The sequence below is a fragment of the Melanerpes formicivorus genome, unplaced genomic scaffold (assembly GCF_026170545.1).
Source record: "Melanerpes formicivorus ecotype bairdi unplaced genomic scaffold, bMelFor1.0.p_v2 SCAF_87, whole genome shotgun sequence".
Classification (NCBI taxonomy): Eukaryota; Metazoa; Chordata; class Aves; order Piciformes; family Picidae; genus Melanerpes; species Melanerpes formicivorus.
This window is the reverse complement of record NW_027142439.1, coordinates 1,216,054-1,231,945: the sequence shown is the minus strand read 5'-3', so window position 1 is coordinate 1,231,945 and position 15,892 is coordinate 1,216,054. Positions and strand designations below refer to the sequence as shown.

Genomic DNA, 15,892 nt, shown 5'->3' with positions numbered 1-15,892 from the left:
GTGTTCAGGAAGAGCCTGGATGAGGCACTTGGTGCCATGGTTGAGTTGATCAGATGGTGTTGGGTGATAGGTTGGACTCCATGGTCTCAAAGGTATTTCCCAACCTGGTTAATTCTATCCTATTCTACATCACCCAAGCAATGTCAAGCTCCCATCTAGTGTCACTGCATGTACAACCCACTTTTTACTAACAACCAACCCTTCGTTCTCCTCATTCTCTCCCTGATGTAGCCTGCATCAGGAAGAGTGTGGCCAGCAGGAGCAGGGAGGTCATTCTGCCCCTGTACACTGCACTGGTTAGGCCACACCTTGAGTCCTGTGTCCAGTTCTGGGCCCCTCATGTTAGGAAAGATGTTGAGTTGCTGGAAGGTGTCCAGAGAAGGGCAACAAAGCTGGGGAGGGGTCTGGAGCACAGCCCTGTGAGGAGAGGCTGAGGGAGCTGGGGTTGCTTAGCCTGGAGAAGAGGAGGCTCAGGGGAGACCTTCTTGCTCTCTCCAACTCCCTGAAGGGAGGTTGTAGCCAGGTGGGGGTTGGTCTCTTCTCCCAGGCAACCAGCACCAGAACAAGAGGACACAGTCTCAAGCTGTGCCAGGGGAGGTTCAGGCTGGAGGTTAGGAAGAAATTCTTCCCAGCAAGAGAGATTGGCCATTGGAATGTGCTGCCCAGGGAGGTGGTGGAGTCACCATCCCTGGAACCATTTAGGAAGAGCCTGGATGAGGCACTTGGTGCCATGGTTTAGTTGATCAGATGGTGTTGGGTGATAGGTTGGCCTTGATGATCTCTGAGGTCTTTTCCAACCTGGTCTGGTCTATTCTATTCTACTCTACTCTACTCTTACTCTACTCTATTCTATTCATGCCTAGGGTTCTAACTACTTCTAGTTCTGTTTAGCTAGTGAGGCATAGCCAAGGCATAGGAACTGGCTTTCCCCCACCCTGAACATGCAGAATCAATCACACACTGAAGACCCACCAGGCAAACAACCTTCTAAGGCTAATCCCTGGAAATCTTCCTGCTTTCCATTAACTCCCCCCCAAGAAACTGCTTCTCACAGCAGAGCTGAAGCCACAATGCAGGCACTAACACAGCCCCTTGGGTAAAAGTGTATCACACAAGCAACACACTGCAGGGCTCTGAAACAAGTCAGGGCACCTGCAAGCCAATTTCTGGGTATTAAATAGAAGGAAAAACACTAAGCTGATTTACTGAGAGCCAAAACTGGAGCCATGGTTTAGTGGTGATGAGGTAGGTGTTGGGTGACAGGTTGGCCTTGATTATCTTGGAGGTCTTTTCCAACCTTATTGATTCTATGAAAATTGCTTTGCAAGCATAAGCAGCAAGTTCAAAACTACCCAAACACAAAGCTGCAGAGATGATGCACAGATCCTGTGCCACATCCACACAGCCAAAGCCCAGCCAGGAGCATTTCCCCCTTAGCTCAGGTTAGGGACCCAGCAGTAAGGCCAGACACTGGACAGCAGAGGAGTTTCACTTGCCTTCCCCTCCTTTCACACATGGTTTGTCTTCAGCATTTATCAGGACCACAAAGCAGGTCACAGAATCATAGAATCAATAAGGTTGGAAAAGACTCAGAGATCAGCAAGTCCAACCTGTCACCCAACACCTCAGGACCAACTAAACCATGGCTCCACATGCCACATCCAGTCTCACAGTATCACCAAGGTTGGAAGAGACCTCAGAGATCATCGAGTCCAACCTGGCACCACAGACCTCATGACTAGACCATGGCACCAAGTGCCACATCCAATCCCCTCTTGGACATCTCCAGGGATGGGGACTCCACCACCTCCCTGGGCAGCACATTCCAATGGGCAATCACTCTCTCAGTGAAGAACTTCCTCCTCACCTCCAGCCTAAACTTTCCCTGGCACAGCCAGAGACTGTGTCCTCTTGTTCTGGGGCTGGGTGCCTGGGAGAAGAGACCAACCCCTTCCTGCCTACAACCTCCCTTCAGGGAGTTGTACAGGGCAATGAGGTCTCCCCTGAGCCTCCTCTTCTCCAGGCTAAGCAACCCCAGCTCCCTCAGCCTCTCCTCACAGGGCTGTGCTCCAGACCCCTCCCCAGCTTTGTTGCCCTTCTCCGGACACCTTCAAGTGTCTCAACCTCCTTCTTAAACTGAGGGGCCCAGAACTAGACACAGGACTCAAGGTGTGGCCTAACCAATGCAGAATTCTGCCACCTAACCAGGGGCACAATGACTTCCCTGCTCCTGCTGGCCACACTGTTCCTGATGCAGGCCAGGATGCCATTGGCCCTCTTGGCCACCTGGGCACACTGCTGGCTCATGTTCAGGCAGCTGTCAATCAGCAACCCCAGGTCCCTCTCTGTTTGGCAGCTCTCAGCCACTCTGCCCCCAGCCTGTAGCTCTGCATGGGGTTGCTGTGGCCAAAGTGCAGCCCCTGGCACTTGGACTTGTTGAATGCCATCCTGTTGGACACTGCCCATCTGTCCAGTCGGTCGAGGTCCCTCTGCAGAGCCCTTCTGCCCTCTAACTGACCAACATCTGCTCCTAACTTGGTGTCATCTGCAAATTTGCCAATCCCCTCTTGAACCCCTCCAGTGATGGTGACTCCACCACCTCCCTGGGCAGCACATTCCAATGACCAATAACTCTTTCTGTGAGTAACTTTCTCCTCACCTCCAGCCTAAACTTCCCCTGGCCCTACCCTGCCACTGCATTAGCACACCATAAGGACTGCAAGTGTACTTCACTGTAGCCAAAACAGAGCAGAAAAAGCCAACAGAAAACCAGCCTGCCAACCAAAAAAACACCCACCTCAAGTGCACTCAACCCTCAACCCTACCATCCTCTGGCACTGCACACAACACACAGCCTTACAAATGATCAGCTTAAGGCTGAGGAGACTGCCTTCCATAATGCCATGGGCTTTGTTTTGCAGTGAAGCCCTTGTTTCAGAGTTAGGGTTTGCATCTTGCAGGAGCTTTTTGTTACATTTGGTTTTCCTTTCACCTCCACAGAAATAGGAATTCATGAGGCTTGGCAAAGCATCACAACCTTTTACCATGAAACCATAGAATGGAATCATAGAATCAATAAGGTTGGAAGAGACCTCGAAGATCATCAAGTCCAACCTGTCACCTCAGACCTCATGACTACTAAACCATGGCTCCAAGTGCCACATCCAATTCCCTCTTGAACACCTCCAGGGATGGTGACTCCACCACCTCCCTGGGCAGCACATTCCAGTGGCTACCAATTCTCTCAGTGAAGAACTTTCTCCTCATCTCCAGCCTAAACTTCCCCTGGCACAGCTTGAGACTGTGTCCTCTTGTTCTAGTGCTGCTTGCCTGGGAGAAGAGACCAACCCCCACCTGGCTACAACCTCCCTTCAGGGAGCTGTAGACAGCAATAAGGTCACCCCTGAGCCTCCTCTTCTCCAGGCTAAGCAACCCCAGCTCCCTCAGCCTCTCCTCACAGGGCTGTGCTCAAGGCCTCTCCCCAGCTTTGTTGCCCTTCTCTGGACACATTCAAGTCTCTCAATGTCCTTCTTAAACTGAGGGGGCCCAGAACTGGACACAGGACTCAAGGTGTGGCCTAACCAATGCTGAGTACAAGGGCAGAATTTACTTCCCTGCTCCTGCTGGCCACACTGTTCTTAATGCAGGCCAGGATGCCATTGGCCCTCTTGGCCACCTGGGCACATTGCTGCCTCATGTTCAGGCAGCTGTCAGCCAGTACCCCCAGGTTCATTTCTGTTTGGGAGCTCTCAGCCACTCTGACCCCAGCCTGTAGCACTGCATGGGGTTGCTTTGGCCAAAGTGCAGCACCCAGCTCCTGGACGTGTTGAATGCCATCCTGTTGGGCTCTGCCCATCTGTCCAGCCTGGCAAGGTCCCTCTGCAGAGCAGAGCCCTTCTACCCTCTAACAGATCAACTCCTGCTCTCAGCTTGGTGTCATCTGCAAACTTACTGATGACTGACTCAATCCCCTCATCCAGACCATCAGTGAAGGCATTGAACAGTCCTTCCTCTCCTGTTGCAAAACATCTGACTTCAAGCTTCCAAGCCTGCTTCCCACCCAGAAGTTTCAGAAATATCAAGCAAGGCAAACATTTACAGACACCAGGCCTCAGCCTGGGACTAAAGTAATCTATAGATATCACCTTCCCAGTACTGGTTTATGGGGAACCCCCCCCCAAAAAGTCTATTTACCTCTCATGGCAAACACAGTCCAACGTTCTAAGCCTCTAAAAGTGGGCAGCAGTATTATCTGCTAGTGAGTGAGGCCCTGCAGGAGAACACAGTGGGCTGCTTTTCCCCACAGTCTGTCAGACAGCAGCCCAACTACTGAAGGCACTGAAGTTTAGAAGTTACCTCTGCATCGTATCTGACAGCAGCAGAGAGCAAGGAAAATGCATTTTCCACAGTAATTCCTCTCTTGATAATGTGCTGGCAGAGCTTTTTCAGCCTGTTTTCACAGTATGAAGTAGCCAAGTCCAAAAGCCCTGCAATTGAAACAGCATCTTCATTAGCCTGTGTGAACAGCCTCTGGTCCTTCAACACCACTTTGTGCCCCCTGGAGCACAGACTGCAGCTGTATTCTACAGGCAGTGCTCTGCCACATGCTTTTTGCAAGCAGGTTGCTCCTCAGAGAAGTGCATTTCACCATTACACAGGGAGAAAGGCCTCTTGTTACCTCATGCTGCAATCACCTTCATCTCTGCAAACAGGCAAGCTCTTCCATGGAGCTGCACAGCTCACTGCTTGCAAGGGTGCTGCTGCCACAGAACGAGGGCCACGGCACAAGCAAAGGCTGCCCGGGGAAAAACCCCTGCTTGGGTTACAGCTTGCCCTTTGCTGTCCAAGTTTCCCCTATTAGACCTGCAGGGATTCTTGCACATTACCCTATTATCCTCTTGGCTATTATAAACAGTGACAGACTCAATGTAGGAAAAACATGCCAGCATTTCAACCCACAGAAAGAGTTCCTCTCCCAGGACTGAAAACGCCACCCAGGGCTTGCTTCTAGGCAACGCTTCTGCTGCAGTCTGCCACAGCAGCTTCTTTAATGACAGCTTCATCAATCACCAGTAAAATCCCCTGCAGGCTAGACTGGAAGCCTGTACTGACAGACTTCTTCTGGGTCCCCACCTCAGGCTTTGGGTGCTGCTTTGTGACACAGTTGGAGTGCAGGCAATACCTATTGCATCTTCCGGCGGGAGGTCAACGCTGTCTGTGTACAAGTACTCAAGAAAGGCACGGTACACAGGGTAAGAGAACTGGTCTATTTCTATCACCTCCTTCATATCCTCAGTCCAGTATGACTGGAACATGGTTCTGAAGTGCTCACACCTAAGAGACAAAGACAGCATCTGGAACACTGTTATATGAACACATGAGTGTGACATCACAGCCCTCCTGCAATGCGTTCTTGGGGCACTCTGCGATGCTCACAGGTATATGACATATATCATTCACCCCTCTGCTCAGCTCTGCTGAGACCCCACCTGGAGTACTGCCTCCAGTTCTGGAGCCCCTATTCCAAGAGGGACCTGGAGGTGCTGGAAGGTGTCCAGAGCAGGGCCAGGAGGATGAGCAGAGGGCTGGAGCTGCTCTGCTGTGAGGACAGACTGAAGGAGTTGGGGCTGTTGAGTCTGGAGAAGAGAAGGCTCCCAGGTGACCTCATTGTGGCCTTCCAGGATCTGAAGGGGGCTACAAGAAGGCTGGGGAGGGACTGCTCAGGATCTCAGGGAGTGATAGGACTAGGGGGAATGGAATGAAGCTGGAGGTGGGGAGATTGAGGCTGGAGGTGAGGAGGAAGTTCTTCCCCATGAGAGTGGTGAAGCCCTGGAATGGGTTGTCCAGGGAGGTGGTTGGGGCCCTGTCCCTGGAGGTGTTTAAGGCCAGGCTGGCTGAGGCTGTGGCCAGGCTGATGTAGTGTGGGGTGTCCCTGCCCATGGCAGGGGGGTTGGAACTAGCTGATCCTTGTGGTCCCTTCCAACCCTGACTGATACTGTGATACTATGATTCTGCCACACCCCATCACAGCCAGTGCTCCACATCCCAGCTTCTAATACTGTGGGCAGCATTATCCTTAGGCAGAAAGATAAAGCTCTTCATCTGAGCTACGCTGCAGGAACACCTGTGTCTACATTGCAATCAGACACACTTAAGAGAAGATCCTACCCTGGGAACCACAAACAGGCTGAGTGACAACTGAACATGGAGCACTTTGAGCCACGACTTTTGATCCAGCTCCTTTCACAACCCATTCAAAGTGACTGTGGCTACTCAGATGCTGCATAGCACAGGTTCAGGGGTTCCTCCCTAGCCTTCACTTTCTCCTTCCCCCTTTAGGTGTGACACTGAAAGGTTATTCAGCAGAAAGAAGAGCTGTGAAACACAACCACTACCTGATTTTCAGGACAGCTTTGTGGACGTGGATGTACTTCCCATCCACCCGGAACTTTAGGTCTGAGGTTTCAGGGCTGTCAAACTCTTTCTTCAGGGACTCTGCCACCGTTAAAAACTCTTCGTGTTCTGCAGTTTCAAAGCAAAGAAACAATTCCAACTGGATTAAACATCTTGAGTGGCACACACACATCAACAGCTAAGGCTGGCAGATCAGCTAGGAGCATGCCAAAGAGAATGGGTCAGCTCCATTGGCTGAAAGGGTAAGGTGGTGAGAATGAATTAATCCAACACCCCTTCCTGTGGGCTCTACAAAAGCCAAAGGCAGCAGTGCTTCCCATCTCACAAGGATGATTAGGGGACTTCAGCATGGCCCCTGTGAAGAGAGACTGAGAAACAGGCCTTACTTCAGCAAGGCCTTTGACACTATCCCCCACAGCAAACTGCTGGCCAAGCTGTCAGCCCCTGGCTTGGACAGCAGCACTCTGAGCTGGGTTAGGAACTGGCTGGAGGCTGAGCCCAGAGAGTGGTGGTGAATGGTGCCACAGCCAGCTGGCAGCCAGGCACCAGTGGTGTGCCCCAGGGATCAGTGCTGTGCCCTGACCTCTTTAACATCTTCATTGATGATCTGGATGAGGGGGTCGAGTCAGTCATCAGCAAGTTTGCAGATGACACCAAGTTAGGAGCAGATGTTGGTCAGTTAGAGGGCAGAAGGGCTCTGCAGAGGGACCTCAACAGACTGGACAGATGGGCAGAGGCCAACAGGATGGCATTCAACAAGTGCCAGGTGCTGCACTGTGGCCACAGCAACCCCATGCAGAGCTACAGGCTGGGGGCAGTGGCTGAGAGCTGCCAAACAGAGAGGGACCTGGGGGTGCTGATTGACAGCTGCCTGAATATGAGCCAGCAGTGTGCCCAGGTGGCCAAGAGGGCCAATGGCATCCTGGTCTGCATTAGGAATAGTGTGGCCAGCAGGAGCAGGGAGGTCATTGTGCCCCTGGACTCTGCTTTGGTTAGGCCACACCTTGAGTCCTGTGTCCAGTTCAGGGCCCCTCAGTTTAAGAAGGACATTGAGAGACTTGAAGATGTCCAGAGAAGGGCAACAAGGCTGGGGAGAGGCCTTGAGCACAGCCCTGTGAGGAGAGGCTGAGGGAGCTGGGGTTGCTTAGCCTGGAGAAGAGGAGGCTCAGGGGAGACCTCATTGCCCTCTACAACTACCTGAAGGGAGGTTGTAGCCAGGTGGGGGTTGGTCTCTTCTCCCAGGCAAGCAGCACCAGAACAAGAGGACACAGTCTCAAGCTGCACCAGGGGAGGTTTAGGCTGGAGGTGAGGAGAAAGTTCTTCCCAGAAGGAGAGATTGGCCATTGGAATGTGCTGCCCAGGGAGGTGGTGGAGTCCCCATCCCTGGAGGTGTTCAAGAGGGGATTGGATGTGGCACTTGGTGCCATGCTCTAGTCATGGGGTCTGTGTTCATAGGTTGGACTTGATGATCCTCAAGGTCTCTTCCAACCTTAGTGATACTGTGAGACTGTGAAACCTGGGGCTGTTTAGTCTTGAGAAGACTGAGAGGGGAGTCTGATCAGTGTCTATAAATATCTGAGGGGTGAGTGTCAAGTGGAGGGGGCCCAGCCCTTTTTGGGGGTGGGCAGTAATAAGACAGGGAACAAAGGTTGCAAACTTGAACACAGAAGATTCACCACAACATAAGGAGAAACTTCTTTACAGTGAGGGTGACAGAGCACTGGAACAGGCTGCAGAGTGAGGCTGTGGAGTCTCTTTCTCTAGGGACTTTCAAACCCCACCTGGCTGCATACCTGTGTGGACTACCCTGAGTGATCCTGCTTTGGCAGAGGGCTTGGAATGGATGACCTCCGGAGATCCCTTCCACTGTGTGATTCAGCTCACTGCACAAAGGTAGCAGAGCACCCAGGAAAGTACCTAGAGAAGTTCCTTTCTCCTGTTCCTCCTGGGCACCACCAGTGAAACTGCCAGCACTAGTGCTGGGTCAGCCCAGGTCTGCAACCTCGACCTGCTAAGTGGTCTCTGCAGGTAATGGGAGTGAGCCTACAGCCTCAGCTGCAACTCACTGGAGGCACAGTGTGCAGTACTTCAGCCACACTGACACACTGTGATCTGAGCCTAAAGAATAAGGAAACATGTCACCAGTTGGCCCCTTTCTTGTGCTGGCAGACTGGGTATAGAGGATAGGAAAGGATAGGAAAGGATAGGATAGGATAGGATAGGATAGGATAGGATAGGATAGGATAGGATAGGATAGGATAGGATAGGATAGGATAGGATAGGATAGGATAGGATAGGATAGACCAGGTTGGAAGAGACCTTCATGATCATCATGCCCAACCTATCATCCAACACCACCTAATCAACTAACCCATGGCACCAAGCACCCCATCAAGTCTCCTCCTGAACACCTCCAGTGATGGTGACTCCTCCACCTCCCTGGGCAGCCCATTCCAATGGGCAATCACTCTCTCTGTGTAGAACTTCCTCCTAACCTCCAGCCTAAACCTCCCCTGGTGCAGCCTGAGACTGTGTCCTCTTGTTCTGGTGCTGGCTGCCTGGGAGAAGAGACCAACCTCTGCCTGTCTACAACCTCCCTTCAGGTAGGTATGATTAAGGTCTTTGCCAGAGCTCACCATCATGAACTATCACTCACAGCATTACAGTCAGTTATGACAACACAAAATCCAATATCAGGGCTGATGAAGGTGAGAGACAGCAGATCATGTGGGTTTGGTACAAACAAGGACACAGGACCTCAGCAGTTTCAGAAGTGGATTAAAGATGAGATATCACAGCTCTTTGGCAGTTCTTTGTATTAAAGGCTATGGCACTGGCCCTACAGAGGTCCCATTCTGTGCCTCTGGAAGTCTGCAGCAGAAGCAGGCTAAGGCTTCTGGTGAAAGAAGAGCTCTGAGGTTTTAGACAATTTCATTTGACCCACTATGTGAAGCCTCTGTTGCTGCACCTCTAAAGGGTGTTTCACACCACCTGGCTTCTAAGCAGCAAGGTATGGAAAAGAAATGGATTGCCACTAGAACAGGATGGCTCCTGTGTCCCACAGGCCCACATACTGCTCAAGCACATACAATCCATGATTTACTCCTCACCATTACAGACAGCTGAATCAGTTGGCACTTCAAAAGGAATACTGCTACAACAAGCTGCTGCAACAGAGATGTCATGTTGGTGCCACAAAAGATTTCTCTGATGCATGGATCATTCCCAGAACCTGTGTCTCATCAGGGCTGATTAAACCATGCTCTAATCCCCATCCATTTGCTCATGTGATTTTGTTTTCTAGGCCATCAGCTTAACTTGAGCTATGCAGCAGATCAACTTTCACTCCAAATACCTTACATTCTTTCCTTTAAGAAAGCCTGCAGATTTCTACTTCCCCACAGCCAATCCTGAGTGATTGAGCCTTGGTTTGGTTTGGGTTTGGCAGAGCAATCATAACTGGAAGTAGAACAACAACCTTCAGGAAGAGTTAGCCCTCACCCAAGACAAAACATGCAACAAAACAAACAAACAAAAACATGACAAGGAAAAAGAGAGGGTTCAAAGTTGTACAAACAAAACAAGACAGAAAACAGAACAGGACAGAACAGAATAGAACAGAACAGAACAAACCAGGTTCGAAGAGACCTTTGAGATCATCAAGTCCAACCTATCACCCAACGCCATCTGATCAACTCAACCATGGCACCAAGTGCCTCATCCAGTCTCTTCCTAAACACCTCCAGGCATGGTGACTCCACCACCTCCCTGGGCAGCACATTCCAGTGGCCAATCTCTCTTGCTGGGAAGAATTTCTTCCTAACCTCCAGCCTAAACCTCCCAAGGTGCAGCTATGAGGAGAGACTGAGGGAGCTGAGGTTGCTTAGCCTGGAGAAGAGGAGTATAGGAGGCTCAGTGGAGACCTTGCTCTCTACAACTACCTTAAGGGAGGTTGTAGACAGGCAGAGGTTGGTCTCTTCTCCCAGGCAGCCAGCACCAGAACAAGAGGACACAGTCTCAGGCTGCACCAGGGAAGCTTTAGGCTGGAGGTTAGGAGGAAGTTCTACACAGAGAGAGTGATTGCCCATTGGAATGGGCTGCCTGGGGAGGTGGTGGAGTCACCATCCCTGGAGGTGTTCAGGAGGAGACTTGATGGGGTGCTTGGTGCCATGGGTTAGTTGATTAGGTGGTGTTGGATGATAGGTTGGACTCGATGATCTTGAAGGTCTCTTCCAACCTGGTTTATCCTATCCTATCCTATCCTATCCTATCCATATATAGGAAATCCCCACCACTCACAGTGCAATGGGACAACTGGGTCCTCTCCAGATGTATAGAGGTAACCAAAAGCAATCTAGTTAAGCCTATCCTTAGCTGCTGAAGCAGCCTGCTTTCTTAACAAGAAGGAAAAAACCCTAGGCAAAAGGACTAGTTATAGTCATTGGTTGTCCTTAAAGCAAGATCCATCCTGCCACAGGGGCAGAACACTGTACTGGTCACTACAAAGGTGCACAGAGATTGCAGCCCCAGCTGCCCCACTGGAACTGGCTCTCACCTACTGAGAGAAGCCGCCACATGACAGCAGGGGTAGCGAAGCAAGCGAACACGTCGTCAGTGCAGGCAAAGTGCGTCAGGTGGGGCAGGATCACCGACTGCCCGCGGCACTGGCCCCACATGTACACCTGCCCACTCTGGGTCTTGGCAGCTGAGGTGTGAGCGGAGTGGCAGGCTGCTATCTCCACAACCCTGCAAAGAGAAGACAAGGGTACAGAATGAAATGACTTTCCCAAGGCCTCATCGCAATAACAACCAAGGACACGATGCATCTACATTGCTGCACTGCTTCGTCTGGCGTGAACGTGACACTGCAATGACATTCCCACAATGCCTCTAGAGGAGATTGCAGTCAGATATTAGGATGGGATGGGATGGGATGGGATAGAATAGGATAGGATAAGATAGGATAGGATAGAATATAGACCAGACCAGGTTGGAAAAGACCTTTGAGATCATCAAGTCCAACCTATCACCCAACACCATCTAATCAACTCAACCATGGCATCAAGTGCCTCATCCAGGCTCTTCCTAAACACCTCCAGTGATGGTGACTCATAGAATAGGAATAGGAATAGGAATTCTCCCACTGCTCAGACAATCCCTATCTTGCTAGCTGAAACATTACAAGAATGGAGAAGAGAGGCTGAGGGAGCTGGGGTTGCTTAGCCTGGAGAAGAGGAGGCTCAGGGGAGACCTTCTTGCTCTCTCCAACTCCCTGAAGGGAGGTTGTAGCCAGGTGGGGGTTGGTCTCTTCTCCCAGGCAACCAGCACCAGAACAAGAGGACAGTCTCAAGCTGGGCCAGGGGAGCTTTAGGCTGGAGGTTAGGAAGAAGTTCTTCATAGAAATAGAGATTGACCATTGGAATGTGCTGCCCAGGGAGGTGGTGGAGTCACCATCCCTGGAGGTGTTTAGGAAGAGACTGGATGTGGTGCTTGGTGCCATGGTTTAGTTGATTAGATGGTGCTGGGTGATGGGTTGGACTCGATCTCAAAGGTCTTTTCCAACCTGGTTAATTCTATTCTATCCTATCCTATCCTATCCTATTCTACTTCCATTAAAAGAAGCATTTCCAGGGGCTCTGTTCACAGAACATGCAAAACCCAGAGGAAGTTCCAGCATGAGTTCAACATAAAAGCTGTGCTTTCCTGTTTACTCTCCATGCTAAAAATGCACCAGAGGATTTCTTGCTTTTGTGCCAGGAACAGATCAACTGGGACAAATAAAGTATCCTTCCAAGCAATCTGAGAACAGACACAGCAGAATGTTTGTTCCTCTACATAACAGCATGCATGAAGACTTAGCTTTTTAGGCAAAAAGCTGTTTTTAACACCCAGCCTGTAATTCAAGTGCAAGAACTATTTCAAAGGGAAGCACAGAAATCATCTACAATCCTTTTCAGCATGCATAGCAATAATTGCTGGCAGGCAAAAGACAAACAGGCTGCTTCCCACCAGTATCAATTTGCTAACTCCTATGCAACAGTGACATTTTTCAGCATCTCAGCAAGAGGCTTCACAAAGCAATTATTTTATGGACCCCCTAGACTAATTCCTTCCCCAAACTCTCTTTCCTGAGCAGAACAGATCCTTATTTTGACTCACCATCACTGGAGGCGTTTAGCAAGAGCCTGGATGAGGCACTTGGTGCCATGGTTGAGTTGATTAGATGGTGTTGGGTGATAGGTTGGGCTTGATGATCTCAAAGGTCTTTTCCAACCTGGTTAATTCCATTCCACTCCATTCCTCTCCATTCCTTTCCTCTCCTCTCCATTCCTCTCCATTCCTCTCCTCTCCTCTCCATTCCTCTCCTCTCCTCTCCATTCCTCTCCTCTCCTCTCCATTCCTCTCCTCTCCTCTCCATTCCTCTCCTCTCCTCTCCTCTCCATTCCTCTCCTCTCCTCAGAGTAACTATACTACACCTAAAAAGCATAGTAGAACACAGACTATATCACATGTACAGCACATGCACCATATACATACAGTACATGTGCAGGACAACATGTTAAGCATATACCTAACACCACAATTCAGGAAGCTGACTTTGGCCTCTCAGCTAGCACAAAATATAGTCCAAAATGTCCTTGCAAGCTGTATGTGCAACATCCTTCAAGATACAAACCAGCACCTTTTAAGGAACTATCACCAGCATTACATATAGATGACCCAAGAGTGATAGAAATGAAACAAGCAGGAGAAGCAGCACTAATATGCTTCATTGGAAGTGAGAGCTGGCAGCACTCACAGCACTGTTTCCAAGGGAGCCAGCTCAAGCAAGATGAGTAAGTTCAAGTGACTTATTCCTCCCTTAGATTCCAAGCAGAAGTGCTATGACATTTTCTTCCTCCTTTAGTCATTGAACAGATGCCAGGTTTAGAATAGAATAGAATTAACCAGGTTGGAAAAGGCCTTTGAGATCATCAAGTCCAACCTAGCACCCAGCACCATCTAATCAACTAAACCATGGCACCAAGCACCCCATCCAGGGTCTTCCTAAACACCTCCAGGGATGGTGACTCCATCACCTCCCTGGGCAGCACATCCCAATGGCCAATCTCTCTTGCTGGGAAGAATTTCTTCCTAACATCCAATCTGAACCTCCCGTGGCACAGCTTGAGACTGTGTCGTCTTGTTCTGGTGCTGGCTGCCTGGGAGAAGAGACCAACCCCCACCTGGCTACAACCTCCCTGCAGGGAGTTGCAGACAGCAAGAAGGTCTCCCCTGAGCCTCCTCTTCTCCAGGCTAAGCAACCCCAGCTCCCTCAGCCTCTCCTCACAGAGCTGTGCTCCAGACCCCTCCCCAGCTTTGTTGCCCTTCTCTGGACACCTTCCAGCACCTCAACATCTTTCCTAATCTGAGGGGCCCAGAACTGGCCACAGGACTCAAGGTGTGGCCTAACCAGTGCTGAGTCCAGGGGCAGAATGACCTCCCTGCTCCTGCTGGCCACACTCTTCCTGATGCAGCCCAGGATGCCATTGGCCTTCTCTATATTACTATAAATACGATATCATTATAATGCTATGCTTGAGTTCAGAGACAACTCTAAGTGCAGCAGCTGCCCTTAGTTCTCTCAAGAACTAAATCACTCAGGAGACACAGTTGCTGGATTTGCAAACACACACATTTCTCTTTCAGCAGCTTTAGGAGTATTTACTTTTGCTTTGCTTGTGTCAGTTTCCTCCTTTAGAATAACCTTTATTTAGAATAAACCAAACCAGGTTGGAAGAGACCTTCAAGATCATCGTGTCCAACCCATCAACCAATCCAACCCACCTAAACAGCTAACCCATGGCACCAAGCACCCCATCAAGTCTCCTCCTGAACACCTCCAGTGATGGTGACTCCACCACCTCCCCAGGCAGCCCATTCCAATGGGCAATCACTCTCTCTGTGTAGAACTTCTTCCTAATATCCAACCTGAACCTCCCCTGGTGCAGCCTCAGACTGTGTCCTCTTGTTGTGGTGCTGGCTGCCTGGGAGAAGAGACCAACCTCTGCCTGTCTACAACCTCCCTTCAGGTAGTTGTAGAGAGCAATAAGGTCACCCCTGAGTCTCCTCCTCTCCAGGCTAAGCAGCCCCAGCTCCCTCAGCCTCTCCTCACAGGGCTGTGCTCCAAACCCCTCCCCAGCTTTGTTGCCCTTCTCTGGACTCATTCTAGCAAGTCAACCTCCTTCCTAAACTGAGGGGCCCAGAACTGGGTCTCCCAACTCCCAAACAGGTCAGCCTCACCTCAGTGGTTTCTCCTTTTCCCCCCATCCATTTTTATATCATCTCAGTCCTGTGCAGCCATTAAGTGTGAAAAATAGGCAAAAAGAGAGGGATGACTTCCCAGACAGCTCAGAAATGGAGGAGAAAGCTAAACCTCAAGCATTTCCCAGTTAAGAGATTACAGATGAAGAGATTTACAGGTTAAGAGGTTTATAGACTTAAGAGGTTTCCAAACTGAGGTACATTAAGCTGTAGGCATACACAGGGGCCCAGAGAACGGGACTGAGGTCCAAGTTTGCAGGTAAACAACAGAAGAGTCATCCCAAATATGAAAATGAGAAGGGTGCTGAAATGGAGTGGAGAAGACTTGGTGTTTTTCTTTTATGAGACCAGGAAACTGAAACTGCAGACTACTAACTGCTAATGCCAGTAGAAGTGGCACCACCTGCCCTCAGCTCCAGCAAACTTGCACATGCAGCTCTGTTTGCAGGCCTGCTTGTCAGAATCATAGAATTGTTAGGGTTGGAAGGGACCTCAAGGAACATCTAGTTCCAAGCCCCCTACCATGGGCAGGGACACCTCACACTGCACCAGGTTCCTCACAGCCACATCCAGCCTGGCCTTAAACACCTCCAGGCATGAGGCTTCCACCACCTCCCTGGGCAACCTGTGCCAGTGTCTCACCACCCACATGGGGCACAACTTCTTCCTAACATCCAATCTGAATCCACCCATTTCTAGTTTTGCTCCATTCTCCCCAGCCCTATCACTAACTGACAGCCATGAAAGACCCTCCCCAGCTTTGCTGCAGGCCCCCTTCAGATACTGGAATGCCACAATGAGGTCTCCTGAGAGTCAACTTCTCCAGACTCAACAGCCCCAACTCCTTCAGTCTGTCCTCATAGGAGAGGTGCTCCAGCCCTCTGATCATCCTTGTGGCCCTTCTCTGGACACCTTCCAGCACCTCCAGATCCCTCTTGGAATAGAGGCTCCAGAACTGGAGGCAATACTCCAGGTGGGGTCTCCCCAGAGCTGAGCAGAGGGGGAGAATCACCTCCCTTGCCCTGCTGGCCACACTTCTCCTGATGCAGCCCAGGATCTGATTGGCTTTCTGGGCTGCAAGTGCTCACTGCTGGCTCCTGTTGAGCTTCTCCTCCACCAGCATGCACAAGTCCTTTTCTTCAGGGCTGCTCTCAAGCCAGTCCCTGCCCAGCCT

The 15,892-nt window shown here is 50.6% G+C and overlaps 1 protein-coding gene across 2 annotated transcripts in view; it reads right to left on the bottom strand.

The window, feature by feature from the left end:
• The window catches only part of RCBTB1 (RCC1 and BTB domain containing protein 1), a 44,817-nt gene that overhangs the window by 3,132 nt on the left and 25,793 nt on the right, over positions 1-15,892 (bottom strand). For both annotated transcript variants that reach the window (XM_068165289.1, XM_068165288.1), the window contains exons 9-12: positions 10,970-11,160; positions 6,396-6,522; positions 5,183-5,334; positions 4,357-4,487 (exon numbers count right to left, since the gene is read on the bottom strand). In XM_068165289.1, coding sequence (XP_068021390.1) covers positions 4,357-4,487; positions 5,183-5,334; positions 6,396-6,522; positions 10,970-11,160 — 601 coding nt within the window. The remainder of the gene's footprint in view (positions 1-4,356; positions 4,488-5,182; positions 5,335-6,395; positions 6,523-10,969; positions 11,161-15,892) is intronic.